Source organism: Camelus dromedarius, chromosome 4 (assembly GCF_036321535.1).
Source record: "Camelus dromedarius isolate mCamDro1 chromosome 4, mCamDro1.pat, whole genome shotgun sequence".
NCBI classification, from domain to species: Eukaryota; Metazoa; Chordata; class Mammalia; order Artiodactyla; family Camelidae; genus Camelus; species Camelus dromedarius.
Genome location: NC_087439.1, coordinates 28,945,832 through 28,968,599, shown reverse-complemented (window position 1 = coordinate 28,968,599; position 22,768 = coordinate 28,945,832). Strand labels below are relative to the sequence as shown.

At 35.0% G+C, this 22,768-nt stretch overlaps 1 protein-coding gene across 3 annotated transcripts in view; it reads right to left on the bottom strand.

Moving 5' to 3' along the window:
• EPC2 (enhancer of polycomb homolog 2) overlaps nucleotides 1–22,768 on the bottom strand; it is a 97,424-nt gene that overhangs the window by 28,633 nt on the left and 46,023 nt on the right. For all 3 annotated transcript variants that reach the window (XM_010974796.3, XM_031451369.2, XM_031451370.2), the window contains exon 3: nucleotides 5,705–5,850. In XM_010974796.3, coding sequence (XP_010973098.1) covers nucleotides 5,705–5,850 — 146 coding nt within the window. The remainder of the gene's footprint in view (nucleotides 1–5,704; nucleotides 5,851–22,768) is intronic.

Genomic DNA, 22,768 nt, shown 5'->3' with positions numbered 1-22,768 from the left:
TTAGACTAGAAGACGTCCAGGGTCCTTCAAAATTCTGATATTCTGTGATTCCACACATTGGAGGATCTACTGGTCTTCAACGGTCTTCTTTCTTTGTTTTTGTTTTTCAACAGGAACTAGAAGATACAGGTGGTTTCTTTTTACCTCCCTCCAAAATAAAAGATGAATATTTTCTAATATGTTGTAACTAAATATAACATGCCTCCTTTGAAACTGTGAAAGGACAAACAGTATGTTTCCTGAAGTTTCAATACTATGCAATTTTGAATTTCTTGTACCAATTACATATAAAAGCAATTCCTCTAACAAAGCTGATTAAATACTAGAGAACCCTCGTTCTCAACACTCATTCTGCCAATGACATTGTCACGTCTGGGTCAGTGGCCCTAGGATGGCTTCCCTAGGGGTTCTGACACTGGTATCTCAGGGATCTCTCTCTCCTTTATCAATGCAGCCAATATATACTGACATATCTCAAACTAAGGTTTGTAAAAATTTGCTGGTCACCTCTGTTTCCTTGCTGCTTGTGAAAATCAGAGAGACTAATCAGCTTTAGCAAGATGGATTGGGGTTACACATATTTATAGTGAAGTTTACAAAAAGAATATGGAGTTTTAGGGCTGGGAACCCTTGCTGAAGAAATGTTATCCGAATTTCTTTTACTTTTGTCATTTTAGAGATGAAGATTCATTTTCAAAACAAGTTGAGCTACCTCCAAAGAAGTTGGAAATGAAGGGAAAATTATTCTTACTGAAGTTTTTAAGATCAACATACTGATTTGCCAATTGTATGAATTCATCTAAAGAAGGGATGACTTATCAAATAAATTTTTGATATGATCTGATTTCTCATATTGGTATAACTTCATGGAATAAAAATTGGAATTCCAGTCCTATGATGGTGCTTACTAAGGTTAATTAGTTTTTTTTCTTATTATAATTTGGCTGCCAAGACAGTCTGACCACAGGAAGAGAATACACTGACAATGTCAACTCAAGTATTCTAGTCCATGTGGCAGTTACATTTAGTGCAATAAAATTGTAACTGGCCCTTCTTTGGTTTACTCAAAATCTCAGTGGAGCCAGCTTAACTACATCTGAGAGGCTGAGTAACTTAGTCTTTAAAGTGGAGAGGCAGAGCCTGAAACATGAGACCAAACCAAAAGAACCAGTATTTCCAAACATCAACTTTAAATGGACATTTTCCCACTGTTGGCTGAAGTTCTCTGGAGTGACGATGTATACTTCCAAAGTCTATAAGGACAGTGGCAGAATAAGAATCAAGCTTTCTGGATCTAATAAAATTCTACCACATGCTGAGAGCATCAGAGCATCACTGGTAGCTTTCACGTGCTCTGGGGACCACGGGAAGAAATGCTGTGATATCCCACACGTGCTTCAGCTGTTTGGACATTCTGCTTCTGAAAAAATTTTGTAACCTTCACTAATTAAATCAAGAACGTGATCTAACCTTAGAGTGGGAGGAAGACAGTCTCTTTCCATCAACCAGTAGAGTAGTAGTGAGTTTCTTTTGTAACATTATCAAAATAACACTGCTTCCTATCCTCCTGCAGGGGATGTCAGGGGATTAAAACACTGCCTCAGATTTCCTCTTCTGGTGTTTCTTGCTCCTGCTAGATGTCCTTCTGCCTGATGACCAAGTACCCTCTTTATATCTCAGGTAGTAAGAACTCAATACACAGTCCTGCACCTGATTTGCTTTCCAGTGTTAGCAGTATTTTCTCAGTCAACTGCTATTTTTATATTGTCATACAGCCAATTTTTATTTTATTGGGTAATTTTGGTTTTAGTCATTCTGTAAAAATTATCTTTAGCTATTCTAGGGCAACTAGTATCTGTATTTGTACCACCGTGGTGACAGCATAAATATGAGTGGGCAAAAACTACTTACAGATAAAGTGGTCACAAATTATGTCACATGATTAAAAATCCACAAAATCATAATCCTACTACTTTATACCCTAAGAAAAAAAGTTCTACCATTTAACACTTCTATTAGAAAGCAGTGGAAACTACTTAACTGGCAAAAGGGTCTGTGGTAAACTTATTATTCCCAAGAGAGCTCTGACTGACTTGATTTACTTATTTTGGGGGCTTGGGGATGGGGAGACAAAAATTCTACTTCTTCTAGACTGCCACTAGCTCCACGAGGTCAAAGATCATTTAATTTGCTTATATACAAAATTCATGATCTAGTAATTTCAATAAATACATTTTAAACATATATATGAGAAATTACACATAAAATTAATGGTTTTCTATATAAAATAGTCAATTAAGCAATTAATAGCTAATAACAACTAGTATCAGCCCATCACTGTGCTACAGGCTGTGGGGAAGATAACAAAGAAAACTTTACGACAAATCCAATATTCAAAGAAATTCTTCTTGTCGACAAGAAGAAAAACAACATAAGAACTTTGGGACTGAGTATCAGTGCAGTAAAGACAGAGAACAACCACAAAAAACTCCATCTGAGAGTGCCCGTGCTGGTAGCTTAAGGTGCAAGAATGAATTCTGAGGACAGATACCAAAGGAAATAGCAACAAGTAAGAGGCAGAGGAGCAACAGAAGAGGAGATAAAGAAGGAAAGAATCAGGAAATGTGGAGGTCAACAACATCCAGTACTATAGGGATATTAAGTAGGACACAGACTGAAAAAAGGCTCCTGGGTAAAAATTAGGAGGCCATCAATGACCTTAATCAGTGCAATTTCAGTAAACTGAAATGGATTGTGGTGTGAGTAAAAGGTAAACAATATGGCTTATCTTCTGAAATTTACCTGTGACAAAAAAAAAAAAAAAAAAAAAAAAAAAAAGGAGAGACATAGGGTGCTAGTTTATTGAGAAAGATGGGCTCAAATGAGAGGGTTCTTTTTGGGAATAGGGACCCTTGGCACATTTTGGGCAAAGAGAAAAAGCTTGAAGAAATGAAAGAAGAGGTCATTGAAGATAAAATATTCAAGGAATATATACAGGGTGTGCAAGGAAGAGTCAGAATTAGAAATTTAGGGAAAAAAGGAAAGGGATTAAAAAACCCCACGTGATTCTGAGTTTTGGGAGTCACTTGAGAAAGAAATACAGATCATCTGAAGTTAAGAGAATAAGTTAAATTTTGGGAAAGGTTAAACTTGAGATGTCTGTGGACCATCTAGATCAAGATGCCAACAGGCAGGACAAAAAGAGAAAAAAAGAAAATCCTGGAGCTTGAGAAAGAGGTCAAGGCTAAATATGTATTATTATTCCTACAAAAATGCTTGTGGAGGTGATATTACCCTGAAAATGCTCAGGATAAGAATACCAAGAACAAAATTTCAAGAAACCCTGATGTTTTCAGGAGTTGAATGAAGAAAGAAAAGTAGAAGGAATGGTCATAAAAAATAATTTTAAAAAACCCAGAAGGGAATGAATTGTATTCAAAAGACCAGAAGTGATGACAGTTTTAAGAAATAAAGAGAGTTCAAATAAGATAAAAGGATGGGGACTGAAAATAATCACAGCCTCTGGGAACAGGAGTTTTCAGTAATGGCTTCACTGCAGTAGTATCCAAAGAATAAAGGCGGCAGCAGTTTTGCCTCAGTCTGTCTTTTATGTCTTTCTCTAGCAACCTAATAAACGTTGCTTTAACTAGGGACTTAATTCCTTGCCGTCGGATCTGGTACCATCATAGCCCTCAAAAGGGGAAAATAAGACATCCATGAATCCTCAGATCAGGGACTTGGAATGAGGACAGCCTTTAGCTAGCTTTAATCCCTGGTTCTATGAATCAGACCATTATCCTGTTCCCATGACAAAGCCTCCACCTTCATCTCTTCTGCAGAAAGAAGACACTATCACGCCTTGAGAACCAGCCAGTTGTTTTAGGCCCGGAAGCTTGTCACTGAGCAGAGAACTAAAATAGGAAGGTGCTGATTACAGCGGATAGTTAATTTTATTGTTTACATGCTTTTTGTTTTTCTTGTGCCCACTCAAATGATAAGCTCCACAAGGGCAGAGCTTCTGTCACTTGTCTTGTTCACATGAGCACTAAATAAGTATGACTAACTGAATGAAAGAAACCAAATTACAGAAGAGACAGCTGAAGGCTTCTGATGATGTACTTTCCGCCACCATGAGAACTTCTGAGTGATCATGAAAAATAGTAGAAATACCAAAAGAATGATCAAGCCTAGGATTGCTAGGGAAATTTGCACATAAAGAAGAAGAAACTGAAACTATATGATGTCAGTGATTAAGAAAACTGTGAGCACTAATTATAGTAAGTATCAATTTGGTAATTAAAACAAATTGCCAATAAAAAAAAGATAATCTCTCAAAAAACCCCAAATAAGTTGAATTTTACAAAATTCAGCTTTAATGTACTTTTAAAGATTGTATCCTAGGTATTACCTTCCATCAAAATGGGGGAGGGAGACTCACAGAAAGGTAAAATATGCAGCAATGTCATTTTACAATGGAAAAGTTTGGGAAATGTTCCAGAGAGTTGGTAATGCCTCAGGGATTTAAAGGACTTAAACTGGAAGTTGAGGGAAAGTAATGAATTTGCAAAGGTAAATTAGTGAAAAAGTTTAACAGTTTACTGTAAAAAGCTTATATATTTGTATCTGTAACTCCTTACTATATTAAAAAAAAAACTAGCATATTAATATACAGCAAGGTACACCAACAATTATTTTTAGAAATAGTTTCATTTAAAAAATCTAATTGTAATATCAACACATGCTTGTTAAAGTTGGAAAACATACAAAAATGGAATAAAGAACATAAAAATCACCAATAATTCCAGCACCTAAATATAACCATTGTGGGCATTTTGTTGTACTTTCTTGTTCTTTTATTCTGTGTACATGTAGAAATATAAACGCTTTAAACAAACCTTAGAATTTTTCACTTAAGCAATTCTGAGCCTTGTTTTTGAAACCTAACATTACATAATGAGCAACTTCCTGTGGCACCAGATACTCTTCAAAATCATGGCTTTTGATGGTTATATAATATTCCAGCCAACATATAAGTTATTCTGAACATGCTGTTCAGAAATCTTTAACATCTTCACTAATTATTTTTCTTGGGGCTGATTTCTAGAGGCAGGATCACTAAATCAAAACGTATGACTATTTTAAGGTTCCTGACATATGCTACCTAACTGCTTTCCAGAGGGACATATCATTTTAAATTCTCTATACCATAAATATCATGTCCCACAGAAGAAAATTCTTTATTACTTTGTGAATAAATCTTCCTTCACTTAAAAATTTAAATAACATAAATAAGTAACACTAAAATACATTTTAAATGATAAGAGTATCTTAATACAAACCTGAGCAACTAAGGAAGATTTGGTATGAAAAGTCTGCCTTAGAGACCCAATCAAGCAAATTTAGTTACTGAAGCCCCAAAAAGACAGCCCTGTGAAAAGGATCAGGAAGATACTACAATACTGTAACTAGTATTTTTATAACCAAATAAGAAAAAAGTCAGAAACATACTCTAAATATTCCTACTCAAACAAAGTATGCTTGAGTATTCAGTTTGAGGAATATTTTATATAAATAGAAAATCTAGGATCTCAGGAAAAGAAATTCAAGAGACAATAAAATGTAATATATTCAGGTCTAAAGAAAATGCAAAATAAAGCTGCTAATTAGATTAACTGTTAAGAGACATTTTTACAAGATACAGTACCTGATTAGAACTGGCTTTTTCAAGTCTGTCAATCATAATTTCAAATTGCAAAGGCTTAATTTCCATCTTTCTGTTAAGTCTATTTAATAAGGTCTCATCTTCTGAATCCATATCATAATCTGGTTGTTCGTTGTCTAGATTAAAGGCTAGAAGAGAAAAAAAAAATTCTTCAAATGAGGTGAAGTTACAGAGTTATATAGTGTTATATAGTCAATCACGAATACTCCTGAAGTAAAAAGCACTGACCAAAGAAGAGCTCATGAGCAGACATAGAATAACTGGTTTTAGAGACTCAGTGGAAGAAAAATAAAATTTTAATTCACGTATGATTTAAAGTTTAACAGAACAGTAAAAACAGCAACCAAAATTAATTTTTTATTTAGAAAATAAAAGATCACAAATATAAAATATAAAGTAGCAATTATAAAAAAAGATGATGTATTTATCTACAAGGCAGTTTGGTAGCATAATGAGAAGCTATGGAACAAAATTAAGAATCCAGAAATAGACTCAAGTCCAAAGTATATGATGAGAATATCATTTCAAATCACTAAAGATAAAAAAAAATTTTTTTAAGAGGTGTGGACAAGACAGACTAGTTATCTTAAAAAAAAATTTAACATTTGCAGCAATATAGATGGACCTGAAGGCATTATGCTAAGTGAAATAAGTCAGAGAAAGACAATAATGTATGGTCTCATTTATAAGTGGAACTTAAAAAACAACCCAAACTCACAGAAAGAGATCAGACTTGTGGTTACCAGAATCAGAGGGTGGGATAAGGGAGAAATGGAGGAAGGTGAAGGAGGAGTATGAAAGATCACCAAAAACTGCTAGGAAAGTACAGTTTTCAAAATTTCACTTTTAAGGGTACAGTTTCTTCTCTTGGCTATACCTCAGGTTTTATCATCCACTAACAAAGAGAACAACCAACATGGCAGGATTATCAAGAGATACTGCTTGAAATAGTCTTAGGGATATGAGCTAACAGCAAGAAATCTGCTGTTTAAAAAATGAAACCATCTTCAAGGATTGTCTAGCTCTGAAAAGCTGAGTTCTGAACTTGGTCAGAAATTTATTCCTGGGCCCTTGAAGTCACCTGTTTCTTTCAATGAACTGACAAAAATCAGTAAGAGCTACTCACTAATATTTATAATTTGATTTACAGTAATATTATTAAAAAGTATAGACATTTCTGCTGTGAGTTCCTAAAAGAAAAATCCTCTTTATGCAACACTGTGTACAAAAAATAACAGCTTATGAAAAATCTATATAACTTTGTTATCAGAGTCCAAACAAATCAAATATGTTACATTAGATGGCCACATAAGCCACTCAGAGCAGTGGGCTACCACCTCAAGGAACACTAAAATTGCATGAAAATAATGAGTGGAATTGCTGGCTTGTGGGTGCTGAGACAATGCAAACTGTAAGAAAGCTCAGCATTGGGTCTCCAGGAGGATGCGCAGCCTGCCATGAGCTCAGAGCTGTGCAAGGCTCGGGGTTTACCTCTCTGGGGAAGGAACCCTAGATGAAGGCACTCAGTTTTAGTTTTATTAATATAGTGGTGAAAGGCTCTTTACATGTGGAGCAGTCAAGCTAAAGCCTTTGCTCCTAATGAAGATTTTAATCATTCTGTTGCTATTCTAGCCCACTTTGAAAATAATTTTTCCACAAGGAAAAATAATAAAAGAACCAGGACAACTTCCATGTAGTACTGACCCCACTCCCCTTTTTACTGACTGCTGTTGAGCTAATTGGTATCATAAATACTTGTGCAAAACAGACTGTACAGCAAATCTGTATTACTAAAAATAAAATAATTCTATCTAGATCACCTGTCCTGATATTATTTTTCTTATAAAATTCTAAATGATACAAATTCTGTCATAGCTCTTTCTGTAATGAAGGAGGTATTGTTTATAAATCTTACCAACTGATAAATTAGAGAAATGTATATAAAATATTTTATAGGCAATCATCTACATAATTACATAAGCATCTATGTTACTATTCATGCCCAATTTGCATTCAAAAGGCTTTTTTGGAGGGGGGTGTCAAGAGAAAGTGTTTTATTTTTTAATGTGGTAAAACACACGTAATATAAAATTTAACGTCTACACCATTTTTAAGTGTACAGCTTAGTGATATAAGTACACTCACAATGCTGTGCAACCATCACCACCATCCATCTCTAGAAGTACCCAAGGATTTTATTCCCTAATTTACTACTACTATTTCTTGTTATGCTTCCAAAAATATGGAGATACTTAGTACTATCTAGAAATAATACCTATCTCCTACATGTACCACAGAAACAGTTTACAGAGTGAATCAAAATATGTTCGTAAAACACAGTTTGGCACTAATTCAATTTATTAAGTGCTTACTTAATGGGTCAGGTTGAAAGCTAGGTATAGTAGATGAAGAGATGAATCCCTGTCCATAGTTCCTCATTTTGAGTATGACAGTATTAACTTTTACCTGTCAACACTCCTGGATAGGAAAAGAACTTTCTGTCTCTCTAGGTTTTCCTCACACACATACCTGGTGGTCACTGGGCCTAGGACATTGTTTTTTGTTTTGTTTTGTTCTCCCCATCATTACTTATTTACTTCTGCAGTGCGTCGCAAGTCTTGCCCACATCTGGTCAGTCCCAAAACTATTCAACTCCAGGACTGGTCCAGTGACAGAGCTGCCCACAGCTGAGCCCAGGAAGTGTCAGAGCCTGTTGAGGCGCTGTATGGCATGGGCTGCATCCTGAAATGGAAGTGTGGAAAGCAGTCCTCCCAGCACCAAGCAACTCCATGTCCGCCAAGCTCCCAGCTCAGGGAGGGCTTAGAATATTGTTTATTCATCTTAATAAAGTATTACACTACAGTCTCCTTTAAATTGCTTGACCATATCCAGTTTAGGTTTTGTCTGTGTTCTGATTTAGAGGAGTGGTATGACTACATGTCATGCTTCTTTTGGAGACTTGTAGTAAAGGGTTAACTCGGGTACATATTTCTGAATTTTAGTTCTTTGAAAGGGACTTGCACCACTGATAGGTATTGTGTACCACTGATGAGAAAGATTCAATTTCCATTCCAAAGGAGTAAACCCTTTTAAAACAAGCCTGGCAACATCCCTCATGTTCCTCCTTTCCTACCAGGTACCAGGTAGTATAGCTCTAGCAAAGAAAGAGGAAAAAGGCCATTCTGACATTAAAAAGAACATGACCAGAGAATACACTACCAATATTCCCAAACACATCCATGGAACGTGCACCTCATACACCAGGAAAACTGAAAAACTCACCATGAAGGAGATGGAAACCCCACATGTGTGTATTACTCACAGGCTCAACAAAGCTGTCTGGACTAAAAGAACAGGAATGCACCCTACCATATCTGGGTACGTTTATTCAGAAAACATCATTAATGTGGAGATTGGCCAAAGAAGCTCTATACACTGGTCACCTATGTACACATCCTCACCTTCAAAAACTTGCAGGAGAACAGGAGAACAGTTTACAAATCCAAAAACCAGGGGGCTTAGCATTTCTTCTTTCCACCCAGTGTAATGGGCATCTTGTAAAACAATGGGTAAACTAGGGTCATCTGTGTGGTTTACAGTGCATCTAATAATAAGATGTTCTGCACTAATATCCTAATGAAAAACTGCACTGGGCTCATCAATGGCACACAATACCTAAGAAAGGCAGAAGTCCCACTACATATTGTCCCTGAGTAAACAAGGGGCAAAGCTGACTACTGAGAAAGAAATTCTATCTATTGATAGATCGATCGATCTATCTACCTATCTCACCTACCTATCTACTTATATTGAAGTATAGTCAGTTAAAACATGTCAATTTCTGGTATGCAGCATAATGTCCCCATCATGCATATATATACACATATATTTGTTTTCATATTTTTTCATTAAAGGTTATTACAAGATATTGAATATAGTTCCCTGTGCTATACAGAAGAAATTTTTTAATCTATTCTTATTTATAGTGGTTAACATTTGCAACCTGAGAAAGAAATTTTAAATGAAAGCAGTAAAAAAATATAAAAGAAATACGATTAAGAATGAAAACTTCTGAAGGTGTTCTCCCTCCACAGCACAGAAAGCTTTTTGAGAGCATTATTTTAAGGTCTGGCCAATGTGGTCAAGTGGCTAAGCAGATAGCTCTATGTGCTGAAGAGTAAGAAGTTGGAGTTCCATCTAAGGAAGATCAAGGCCCATAGAGGCAGACCTTCCTACTTCACACCTTAGTTAAAAGAAAAAAAAAAAAAAATCAAGCCATACCCCACCAGACAGTTAATATGATTTAAAAAAACTAATCATTTAAAATCATGATAAAGTTACAAAACAAAGGGGGAGAAAAGGCTGTCAAGTCCAGCTTGAATACTTCCAGTGAAGGGGTAGAGAGATGTATTGACAGTTGCTTCTTAGTATACTGAGTCAGTATCTGTCTTGTATACTTTCTTCTTTCATGCCTCTTAACAATTATGTTCACTTTCATATTAAAGAAAAAAAGTTTTCATCTAAAAATTCACTCATTCACACATTTTCTCTCCAATTTGAAATAGCAATCAAACATAAGCAGTACTCTGAGATTTAAAACAGTTTCACAAGTAAAGTGATGTAAACAAGAGAATGGCAACTCCTGATTAAAAAAAATTTTTTTAAATCAAAATTACTCCATTTTTATTAGGGAACATTTTTTACCTAAAGTTACTTATCTTCTAAACAGGTATCAGAGAAAAACAATTAATGAGGCTGCAGATACTAGGGGCCATGAGAATAGAGACAATACTTATTACTATACTTTCAGATAACTTTCCTTACTAGCTTATTTTTTCTGAAGTTCAGTATATATCATTGAGTGTCTATAATGCGCTGGGTTCAAACAGAGAGGAAGAATGGGGGTGCTCAGATTAAGTGCTTCCTGAGTCTTAAATTTTTTTTTTAAATCTATGTGCAACTTGTCAAGAGGAAAACTAGAATGAACAAAGATATACCGGGAAATTCAGGCTCCAATTAGCTTTACCCAAATTACATAGTAGTTATTCTTCTCTAGTAAAAACAAGATAAAAATCTTAAAAATTAATAGTTCCTAAGGGTAGTCACAGACCAGAACCCAGATGTTTAATTAATAACATAATTCCTTTTCCTTTTGTTGGTGGAAAAACAAGTGTGGAGGAAAATTATGTAACTAAATATGGTTACTCAAGCAATATTTAATAAAGTAAAAAAACTCAGCATCATAAAATAAAATTGGGATAATTTTCATTTTTAGAAAGTTTTTTTCTTACTCTTGGAATCCATTTTGAATTTTCTTCCTCTTTCAAATCTCCCTCTCTCCTCCTCTTTGTCATATTTTTCTCTTTTTAGTACACTACTCCTGGGGTCATGTTAAAAAACAAACAAAAAGAAGTTTACAAATCATAAAAAGTTACATGATTTAGAGCTGAAAACAGCTTATCTTGTACTGTTTGTATTCTGAGGGACAGATAATTGGGTTTTTCCACTGATTTCCTCTTGGAGCAGGTACCGGGGATTGAACCTGGGACCTCTTGTGTGCTGAGTATGCACTCTACCAATTGAGCTATACCCTTTCTCCTAAAAACAGCTTGACTTACAGATCAGAAAACTGAGGGTAAGAACATTGCTGAGCTGAACACAGGTTTCAGGGACTTAACTCATTGAGCTTAGTACTTTTCCCACTACACCACACAGATGCTAAATTAAAAACCCTTCTCATCGTAATAGCAATAGCAAAAAATTCTTTGACTGTCAAACGGAGATAAATTAAAATACTGTTTTTGTTCAACCATGGACTTAAATGCCTAAGGTAATAAATTACACACATTTAATAATCAAAAATTTTAAAAGATTAATTTATAAATAGTCAGTTAACTAAAATGTATATAAAACAAGCTCTTGTGAACCCAGTGCACCAGGCACTCAAGAATCTGTTAAAAACAAACAATAAAAATTAGAAAGAGAACTCTAATAAGACCTTCCCATTTAAAGTTACTTTACATCAAGAAAATTTCCAACATTTACTTATGAATTATCAATAACGTTTTTTTATGCTAAAAAAGCAACATTATATAAAGCTCCTACTTTCATGCATCTTCAAATTTCCTAAATGCTTACTGCTGGAAACTATTTGCCAATATCCAATCCCTTTGACACAGGCAACAAAATAAGACAGAGGCACTAGTGTACCTTGTTTGTAAAGGTTCTTTTTTGAAAGTGTTAACAATAACACTTTGTAAGAGTGTCATTCACTTTAAAACTTTCTGGTCTATCTCGTCTTCCAGTTCTGCATTTCCTTTCTTACACAACTTTCCAAAATTATGTTTATTAATCCAATGAACCCAGTAACAACAAACTGACTGTATAACATGTATAACAGGCTTCCATCTAAATTAAGACAGATTATCAATTACATAAACCATAGAGAAAGTGCAAAAGGTAATTCCACATAAAGAGAGCAGCAGGAGCAAAGACTGAGAATTGATGATTTACAAAAGATGCAAATTATCAATAATGAGTATGGATAACAGGCTATGTGATCGAAATTCACCTTTAAATAGTAGAACAAAAATTCAAAACCTTATGTCCATGGATATTGAATGCACATACATAAAGTGAACCTGTATTTTTAAAAGGCAGAGTTCAACAGTTTTACAAGCCTAGCATCAGCAATGCTATTGCATAGCTAAATCTCAGTTAAATGGAGCCCAGTGTACACTAAAGTGGGCTCTGACTACGGTAAACCTATGCACTAGGAAGCAGTCTGAATAAAACATCTTCCTAAGCGCCCATACACTTAATCTTAAGGAGTCCAGGAGTCTGGCAAAGGCTCAGTAGTCTCTCCTTGATATGAGCAGCATCGAAGCTTTTAAAACAGTGCTTCTTAAACTTTAGCATTCACCAGAGTCTTCTGGATGGATTGTTAAAGCTGCTGAGGTTGATCACCAGTTTCCAATCCAGCAGATCAGGAGTGGTGCTTATGAATTTGTTTTTCTAACAAGTTCCCAAGTGATGCTCTATCTACAACATTTTGAGAACCTTTGATCTAAACCCAAGACTTTGCTCTTAAAATATTATAAACTTTACTTACGCCAAGTGTGAAATATGCTGAACTTTAAAATTTTGTGTCTCATTAAGATCCTCAGGCTTTAAATAGCTTTCAAAGATAATAATGACAAGCTAGTGTATCTCAAAGTTCAGAAGCAACCCAAGCACCATTTCCTCCTCTGCTTGGAGCTCTCCAAGGTTCTGATAGCCTCCAAACCTAGCAATTTTCAATGTTGTACCAAGCGATCATGTGAATGTTACAGTCAGGATTCTTGACTTTGATTCTCTGAGACTTCCTTTAATTGTAAGATTTGGCCAGAGACCTTACTTACACTCCCTCCCCAATGTACAAAAAAAGAAAGTGAAGTGCAGAAGAGTCCAAGGCCACTTTCTACAAGATTACATAGTGACATAAGTCCCTCTACTGACTATTTCTAAAAACAAAAAGTTCCAGGTTTATACTACAATCAGGATTATTCTTGTAGTCTTTCTTCTGACTAGCCAACTAACCACATTTCTCTCCCACTTTGAAGAATTCACATTTTATATAAATAACAAGTATTACTGGTCAAAATTAGTAGCAATGACAACTATGGGAACCATAGATCATGAGAGTAGACAGTTTGAATCTTTCAGGTAGAGATTTTCATCATTAGAGAAGGGAAACAGTCAGGGATGCAACAGCGATTAAAAAAAAACCAGGCATATAAAGATAATTATCCTTTCATCCTCCCTCTAATTATGCTTCTTCTTAGTCTTCTCTTTTCTCCTTCAGATTCTTCCTCCCTTGTTTTCTAAAAACTCAACAGACAACTGGGCAAGGGACAATAACAATTCAGGACATAAAAATGCTAAGAGTCCCTAAACATACGAAAAAACCCTCAACTTAATTCATAATAGGAAGTCCAAATTAAAACTATACTGAGAAATCAGAGTAAAGTCTGGGTTTTAGTCAATAATAATGTACCCACACATGGTTTCTTCTTTGACACAGGTGCCACAGTGATGATATTACCGAAACTAAAACTGGATGAGAGGTATTCAGGAAACTCTGTACTACCTTCACAACTTTCCTGTAAATCTAAAATTTTTTCAAAATAAAAGTTAAAAAAAAATACTACATTAAGGTGTATCATCTCTTACCTACCAAGCTGGCAAAAATCAAAAAATTCAAGAGCAGTTTTGTGAGCAGGATATGGGGAAACAAGCTTTCCCATACATTGCTAGTGAATGTACAAAATGTTATAACCCCTACAGGGGGCAATTTGGCAATTTCTGTAAGATAAAGACATAATCACACCTTTATGAAATTAGTTATAGTCATAATTACTCACTGAAACACTATCTGTAATAACAAAAGACTGGAAACCAAGTTTCCTTCTATAGGAAACTGGATAATAAACTGACACATCAAAACACAATGGCCTATTATGCCACAGCAATAGTGTGAGGGCACACTCTGCATGCTAATACAGGATAATTTCGAGACTATACTTTTACACAAGTAACAACAACAGATGCTAAAAAGTACATACAGTATACTAACTTTTGTGTAAGAAGGGGTATAAAAATATAAATTCCATAGGAACTTATATAATGAATTTGTACAACGAAACCCTAAAAGAATAGACTAATGAAAGTGGTTGGTTACTTAAAATGGGAGGATAACTGAAGTGAAGGGTGGAGAGGGCTGATGTGGTTTTTGTATATTTTTTATTTTGGAATTTTCTAAATGCATTACCTATTTAAAAATAAAATAAAATCATATTATTTGTGACTCTAAAAACAATTTTGTGTTTTAAGAAAATATTCTGATCCAGAAGATTCTCCCCTACTTTCTGCTCAAACCTCCTACCTTTCTCATTCACTGTGAACAAATTTTTTACCTAGTACACTATGAGCTCAGACATATGGGTTCAGAAAGTATCTAGACTTAACCAGTACAAACTATTCTACAATTATATATGATACATGTAAAAATATATATTCTATTAATATCTAATAGTGTAAAATAGTAATTTATAGAGAACATATCTGTCTTGTCCACTAAATGGTCAGGAACTTGAAAAATTAAATAGCAGTATTCTTACAAACAGATTTCTTTTAATGTTAGCAAAGTATTAAATGGAAAGAAAATAAGTTCAATATACAGAAGATATCAGAAAGATTTGAAATAGAAATCTTAATAGATCTGAAAAAAATCCAAACATGCAAAACATAAATTGGAGAGCAAAGAATAATTTCCTTTACAGAAAGAGAGTATTTACTGAAGATATCACCAAATGTTCTTTTTAAAAATTCAGCCCTACTGTAGATATAAAATATCTCATTTTAAAATATACATTTTAGATTTCAAAACATACTACACAGTGACAATAATCAAATCAGTGTAGCACTGACATAAAGATAGACATACAGACCAACAGAACAGAGAGCCAAGAAATAAACCACCACATTTATGACCAAATGATCAAAAAGGGTGCCAAGACTGAACAATGGAGAAAAGATAGTCTCTTCAACAAATGGTGCTGGGAAAACTGGAAATTCACGTGCAAAAAATGAAGATGGACCCTTATCTTACATCATGTAAAAACATCAGCTCAAAATTAATTAAAGACATAAACATAAGACCTGTAGCTATATAACTCCTAGAAGAAAACAAAGGATTTGTCTATGATTTCTTAATTATGATACCAATATCACTGACTACAAAAGCAAAGATAGATAAAACAGGACTGCATCAAAATTTCTGCACAGCAAAGGAAACAATCAAAAGAGTGAAAATATGGAGTGGGAGATATTTGCAAACCATATATCTGAGAATGGGTTAACAACTATAGCGTATAAAGAACTCTTACAACTCAAGAAAAAAAATGATTTTAAAAATTGGCAAAGAATTTGAACAGACATTCTTTCAAAGAAAATATATAAATAACCAACAAACACATGAAAAGAAGCTCAACTCCACTAATCATTCGGGAAATACAAATCAAGACAATAAGATGTCACCTCACCTCATTAGGATGGTCACTATTGAAAAAACAAAAATTACACTGTTGGTGTGAAGGTGGAGAAGTTGGAACCCTTGTGCACCACTGGTAGGATGGTAAAATAGGTGCAGCCACTGTGGAAAAAATATAAAGGTTCCTCAAAAGTTAAAAGTAGAACTACCATGTGATCTAGCATATATCCAGAAGAGAGATAAGTGAACACTCATATTCACTCCAATATTATATACAACAGCTAAGGTGTGAAACAACTAAACGTCCATCACATACAATGGAGAAATTAAATGTGGTATAAACATACAACGGAATATTATTCAGCCTTTAAAAAGATGAAATCTTATCATATGCTACAACATGGATGAACCTTGAGGACATTGTGCCAAGTGAAATAAGCCAGTCACAAAAAGGCAAATACCACAGAATTCCATATAAATGAGATATCTACAGCAGTCAAATTCATAGATACAAAGAGTAGAGTGGTGGTTAGGGACTGGGGGGAGGGTGTAACAAGGAGTTTAGAGTTTCAGTCATATAAAATGAAAAAATTCTACAGATCTGTTGTACAATGATGTGCATACAGTTAATACTGTAATGTAGACTTAAAAACTGCTAACTGAGAAAATTTGTTACGTGTTTCACCACAACAAAAACCCCAGTTTAACATGAATTAAGTCCCAGGAAACAGGCAAACCCAAACTGAGGAACATTCTACAAAATACTTGGCCTGTACTCAAAATGTCAGCGGCATGAAACAAAAAGACTTAGGAATAGCCCTAAGAGATGTGACAGCTGAAAGCAACATATTATCCGTTTTCCTTCACTATATGAAACTGGAACGAAAATAAGGTGAACAGATTAGGTAATTGTATTGTATCAATGGCAATTTACTGATTTTGATAACTGTGCTGTGTTTATGTAAGAGAATGTGTTTTTAAGAAACACACACTTAAGTATTCAAAGGACCATGACATCTGTAAATTACTTTAAAAGGGTTCAAAACAAAAATGTGGAAGCAAGGCCATAGCTGAACTGAAAGCATCATCAATCATATAAAGGATATAACGAGCATCTACAGACCACATTATCCAGCAGATTACACATTCTTCTCAACCTCACATGGAACACAGACCAAGATACCACATCCTGGGACATAAAAAACACTTTAATAAATTTAGAAGAATAAAAATCAAACAATGTCTGTTCTCAGACCACAATAGAATTAAACCAGGAATCAGTAACAGAAAGATAGCTGGAAAATTCCAAAATACTGACTAGAGATTAAACAACACACTTACAAATATGGTCAAGAATGAGATATCAACAGAAATTTTAAAATATTTTGAACTAAGTGAAAATTAAAATACAACTCATCAAAATTTGTGGGATGTAGCAGATACAAACTACTATATATAAAATAAACATAAGGTCCCAATGTATAGCACAGGAACTACATTTAATATCATGTAATAAACTATAATGAAAAAGAATATGAAAAAGTATGTATTTGCATAACTGAATCACTAAGCTGTACACTAGAAACGTAACATTATAAATCAACTATACTTCAAAAAAATTTGTGAGGTGTAACAAAAACAGTCCTTAGAGGGAAATTTATAGCATTGAATGCTTATATTAGACAATAAGAAAGATCTAAAGTAAATAATCTAACCTTCCACTTCAGAGAACTAGAAAAGGACAGCAAATTAAATCCTTGTGTACTGTTCATAAGAATGTAAACTGGTACAAACAACCACTATGGAAAATAGTATGCAGGTTCCTCAAAAAATTAAAAATAGAACTACAATGATTCAGCAGCTTCACTTCTGGGAATACAGACAAAGGAAACAAAAACACTATGTTGAAGAGATATCTGCACCCCCATGTTCACAGCAGCATTATTTACAATAGCCAAGACACGGAAATAACCAAAATGCTCATCAACAGATAAATGGAAGAAGTTGTGATATATACGTACAATGGAATATCATTCAGCCATTAAAAAAGGAGGAAATCTTACCCATTTGCAACAATATGGATAGACCCTGAGAGCACTATGCTAAGCAAAATGAGTCAGAGAAAGGCAAATACCATCTGATCTCACTTATATGTGGATATATATATAAAAAAATGTCATCCCCCAAACTTAGAAAAATAGATCTGACTTGTGGTTACCAAGGGGAAGGGGTTGAAGGAGGGGGAAGTGGATGAGGGTGGTCCAAAGGTACAAACTTCCAGTTATAAGATAAATAAGTACTAGGGCTGTAATGTACAGCATGATAATTACAGTTAATACAGCTATATGATACATACGAAAGTTAAGACAGTAAATCCTGAAAGTTCACATCAAAGGGGAAAAATATTTTTATTATTTTTCTTTTTTGTGTAAAAGTGATGAATGTTAACTAAATTTATTCTGGTAATCATTTCAAAATATATGTAAAGCAAATCATTATGCTGTACACCTTAAACTTATACAGTGCTGTGTGTCAATTGTATCTCAATAAAAGTGGAAGAAAAAAAGAGCATGGATTCTGGAATCTGATTGCCTGGTTCAAATTCTGGCTCCCCTAGTTATAAGGTCTTGGGAACATGCTCCTAAAACTCTGTATTGACAACAGACCCTTACAACCTCTGTAAAATGTGAAAAATTACCTACCTCATACGGTTTTCATGGGCATGAAATAAGGTAAAACATACAGATTCCTTACAATAATATTTGGTTCGTAATAAATGCTCAATATGTATTAATCATTATAAGATATTAAGGGACAACACCTAAACCTATTACTTATCCACATTCCACAGCTGGACAGTTAGTGATGTTCAGTTCTGTTCTCTCCCTCAACTTCTCATCCAGTCAGTTACAGAATACTGCCTAAATCTGTTCAAATTGCTGTTTTTTAAACCTATATACCTCATTGGCTCTAGCCTGGAGTTTTGCAGACGTAACTATGACTTTGTGGCACTGGGTTAGATGATGGTAGGGGGTAGAAACTAATGTGTCAAATACCTTTAGTTGTTCTAAAATTATTTATTTTATTCTTCAAGCAATCATGTGAGGTGTTATTTTTTTCCCACTGAATAGAAGTTTCTAAAGTTCAGATGAGCTATCTACCTTGACCCAAGTAACACAGTTAATAACTAAAATAAGTACCAGAGCTAGAATGTCCCATTAATAACACATTATACACACTTTGTGTCTTAAGCACTCTGGCAATTAAAACCCTTTAGGAGGGCAAAGGGGAAGGGGGGATATCCTAAGGGTATTTCCTCAGATCTGAAGTTATAAATATGCCCATAAGGACGTAGGTAATGGCATCTTACAAACTTTATTATAACTCAAGATTACGTAGCTGAATTAGATAATCAGATTGTAAATGTCTCTCAGTCAAATTATGCTTTATCTAAAAACAGTTCATTACACACTACTCACTGCACACAAGTGCTTTGAAAAAAAATTAATTTTAAAAGCCTAAAATCCTATTTTCCCTTGAAATGCAAATTACATTTTACTAATGCAAATGACTAATTTACTATTATTTACTACCATACAAATTCATTATTTGACTAATATACAAAAACCACAAATAATCTGGGCCTAAAACTCCTTAAGTGTAAACAAAAACCTTCAGTTCTGGCTTGCTTTCTTATATATTCCTGCTGACCCCTGAAGGACATAAAACTAACTTCTTATACTATTTTACAGTTTAAAAATATTAAAGTTATTTAATCATGGAAAAAGTGCTTACTGTACAATAGGTAAGTAAAAAAGCAAAACCCACAAACACATACATAAAAACACAAAGTAAAATGAAATTCTGAAACAAGGGGGATGAATACAACTTTCATCTGGTTATCTCTCAAGATGGGATTAACTTTTTGCGTAGTTGACATTTTACTTTTCATTATAAAGAATACACTGCCATTTCTCAAAAACAAAGAAACTCACAATCTATTTTCTTAGTTTCCATCAGAGAAACCAAGGAGATTCTTAAGCCAGTGATGAGAAACTACTATTTCTTTGAACAAGATCCAATTTTTGAGGGGTGGCTTTATTTAACCTCCAATGGAAAGGGGGAAGTCTTACAGTTCTACAATCTTGATTGCTTTATTGACTTTATTGGTGAATGTTAGTGAGAAAATGATTATTTTAATAATGAAAATAGTGTTATCTTGGATTATTTAAAAAGCAACATCATCATAGAGGCAGCTTTTAATTCTTTGACCTTTTACATCATCTATTATCCATTTTTAGCCTCTTCTGAACAACAAGAGGTATTTTAACTGTTATTTTTTTTTTAAACAGACAAAGAAAACAAAGACCACCTGACCAGGATCCTATGAAGCCCAGTGCATCACATTCAAAGCAAACTTTATTGTTTGCCAAGCACAGTGCTCAGATTTAGAAACAAATTACTGCCATACAGCCCTTTCCCAACTTGGGCCTCCCTCTACTTGGGTTGCAGGACTGTCTTCAAGGATGGTTTGGACTAGGAGGAAGCAAGACACCCACAGGCACTAGAAGAGGTTCTCTAACTCTGTTCAGTTAGTTCCTAAAGCCCCAAAGTCCTGGCTGGTCCCTTCTTTCATGAGTGTGCACAGCTGCACACATGTATATGCATATGTGTATGTGTGTGTTGGAGTGGGAACAGTTTTGAAAGCCTCAGCCCATATTGTTGCCCTAGTGGTGTTCCTCCCATTGTCTTTGATTAGCAAAACTCAAAAGGCTCTTTTAAAAATTGGATCTTGGGCTTTCCCAAACGCTAAAACTTAACCCTCTTTCATTGAAGCTTCTCAATATTCTAAGCAAATTGTAAAATGTGTTTTTGTAACTCTTGTGGTTCATTTTTCTTCAAGATCTTCCCTCTCCCTGGCACCTTCCCTCAGCCCCATGCACAGTGATCTCCCACTTATCAATCCCCTGCCAGGCCAAAGCAGAAGTATCACAAGAGGTGTTTGCATCTGTCTTTCACATTCAGGATTCCCTTTTCTCTCAGCAGACAATCTAGGCTCTATCCTGCAATTTATACATTAAAATAAAAACCCTTCACTCCCATCGTTGATTCTATCATCATCCACATTTGAATAGTAATGAATTTCTGTTTAATGTGTATCAGTATCTGTATCTTACAACCATGAGCCATACTGACAAGTAGTATACCATAATTAAACACGCACACTACAGCCAGATGGCGTGGGTTCAAATTCTAACTATTCCATTTGCTAGCTGCATTTCCTTGGGCTCTTTATGTTAATATTTAACCAGAGGGTAAAAATATTAGCTGCCTCGTAAGGTTCCTTTGAGGAGTACTGACTCACTGTATGTAAAACACGAACAGGACCTGGGCACAGCAATTTTCTTACATCTTTTACCAATAACTGTGGGAAGAAAAGTTTAGCCTTCTATTTAAATTTTCAGGTAATAAGCATATGAGAAACTATTTTTATAGGTAGATAGCCCATGAATTATACTACTGAGGTAAGACAGGAAGGAAATTTAGTCTTTTATGGTAGACAGCAAGACAAAACAAAATGCTGAACACCGCCAACTCTGAGGGCAGTGGGGTGACTCCCCACAGCAGAAGACTCTCCCATGAAGATGCTAGCTGCTAGGTGAGTATGTTGACAGGCTACTTCTGGTAACTCAATTAGCACAATCAGGATATACACTCATGAGTGGAACTGCTGGGTCATATGGTAGTTCTATTTTCAGTTTTTTGAGAAACCTTTATCCTATTTTCCATAGTGGTTGTATCAATTTATACTCCCACCAACAGTGTACGAGGGTTTCCTTTTCTCCACATCTTCATCAACATTTGTTACTTGCGTTCTTTTTGACGATAGCCATTCTGACAGGTGTAAGGTGCTATCTTACTGCGTCTTTGGTTTTCTTTTCATGTGCCTGCTGGCCATGAGAAATTCCTCTTTAGAAAAACGTCTATTCAGGTCTCCTGCCCATTTTAACATCAGGGGTTTTTGGATGTTGAGTTATATGAACTGTTTATTAATGGACCCACTTATTTACTTTTGCTTTTATTTCTTTACTTTAGGAGACAGACTCAAAAGACTATTGCTGCAATTTATGTCAAAGAATGTTCTGCCTATGTTTTCCTCTAGGAGTTTTATATTATTGTTCTTACATTTAAATCTTTAATCCATTTTGAGTATTTTTGTATATAGTGTTAGAGAACGTTCTAATTTCATTGTTACATGCAGCTGTCTAGTTTTCCCAGCACACTTACTGAAGAGACTGTCTTTTCTCCAATGTATATTCTTGCCTCCTTCGTCATAGATTAATTGACCATAAATGCGTGGCTTTGGTTCTGGGCTCTCTATCCTGTTCCATTCATCTATGTCTGTTCTGTGCCAGTATTACACTGTTTTGATTACTGTAGCTCTGCAGTATAGTCTGAAGTCAGGCAGCATGATTCCTCTGGCTCCGTTCTTCTTTCTCAAGACTGTTTTGGCTATTTGGAATCTTTTGGGTTTCCACACAAGTTTTTAAATTCTCTGTTCTAGTTTTGTGAAAAATGTCATTCTTTTTTAATAGTGGACATAAGTAAATGCATCCAGGCGCAAAGGGGACACTCCTTATACTCAGATTTCCCTTTCATCTCTCTACCCTAGACTGCCAAATGATTATTTTGTTTTTCCCCAAATACCTAGCATTACTTAATACTGAATATCTGCTAAGTTTTAGGGGTCCTCTTCCTTTCCTGGATTAGTAGTTACCCGGATATTGCTCTACCATTTCAGCCCTAGTGCCCACACTCACAATTATCCAAGGACAGGAGGCTTAGCACAATTTTAAAAAGATAGGAAGATCCCCAAAGGCAGCTAATCTGAGTGCGGGTTGCCCTCAAGGCCTGACCTTGCTCACTGCCCCTGTTATTCCTCCTCTGACCACCTCAACCTGGGACCTAGCTTCACCTGAAGGGTGTTCTCCACAAATCTGACACAATCCCCTTCT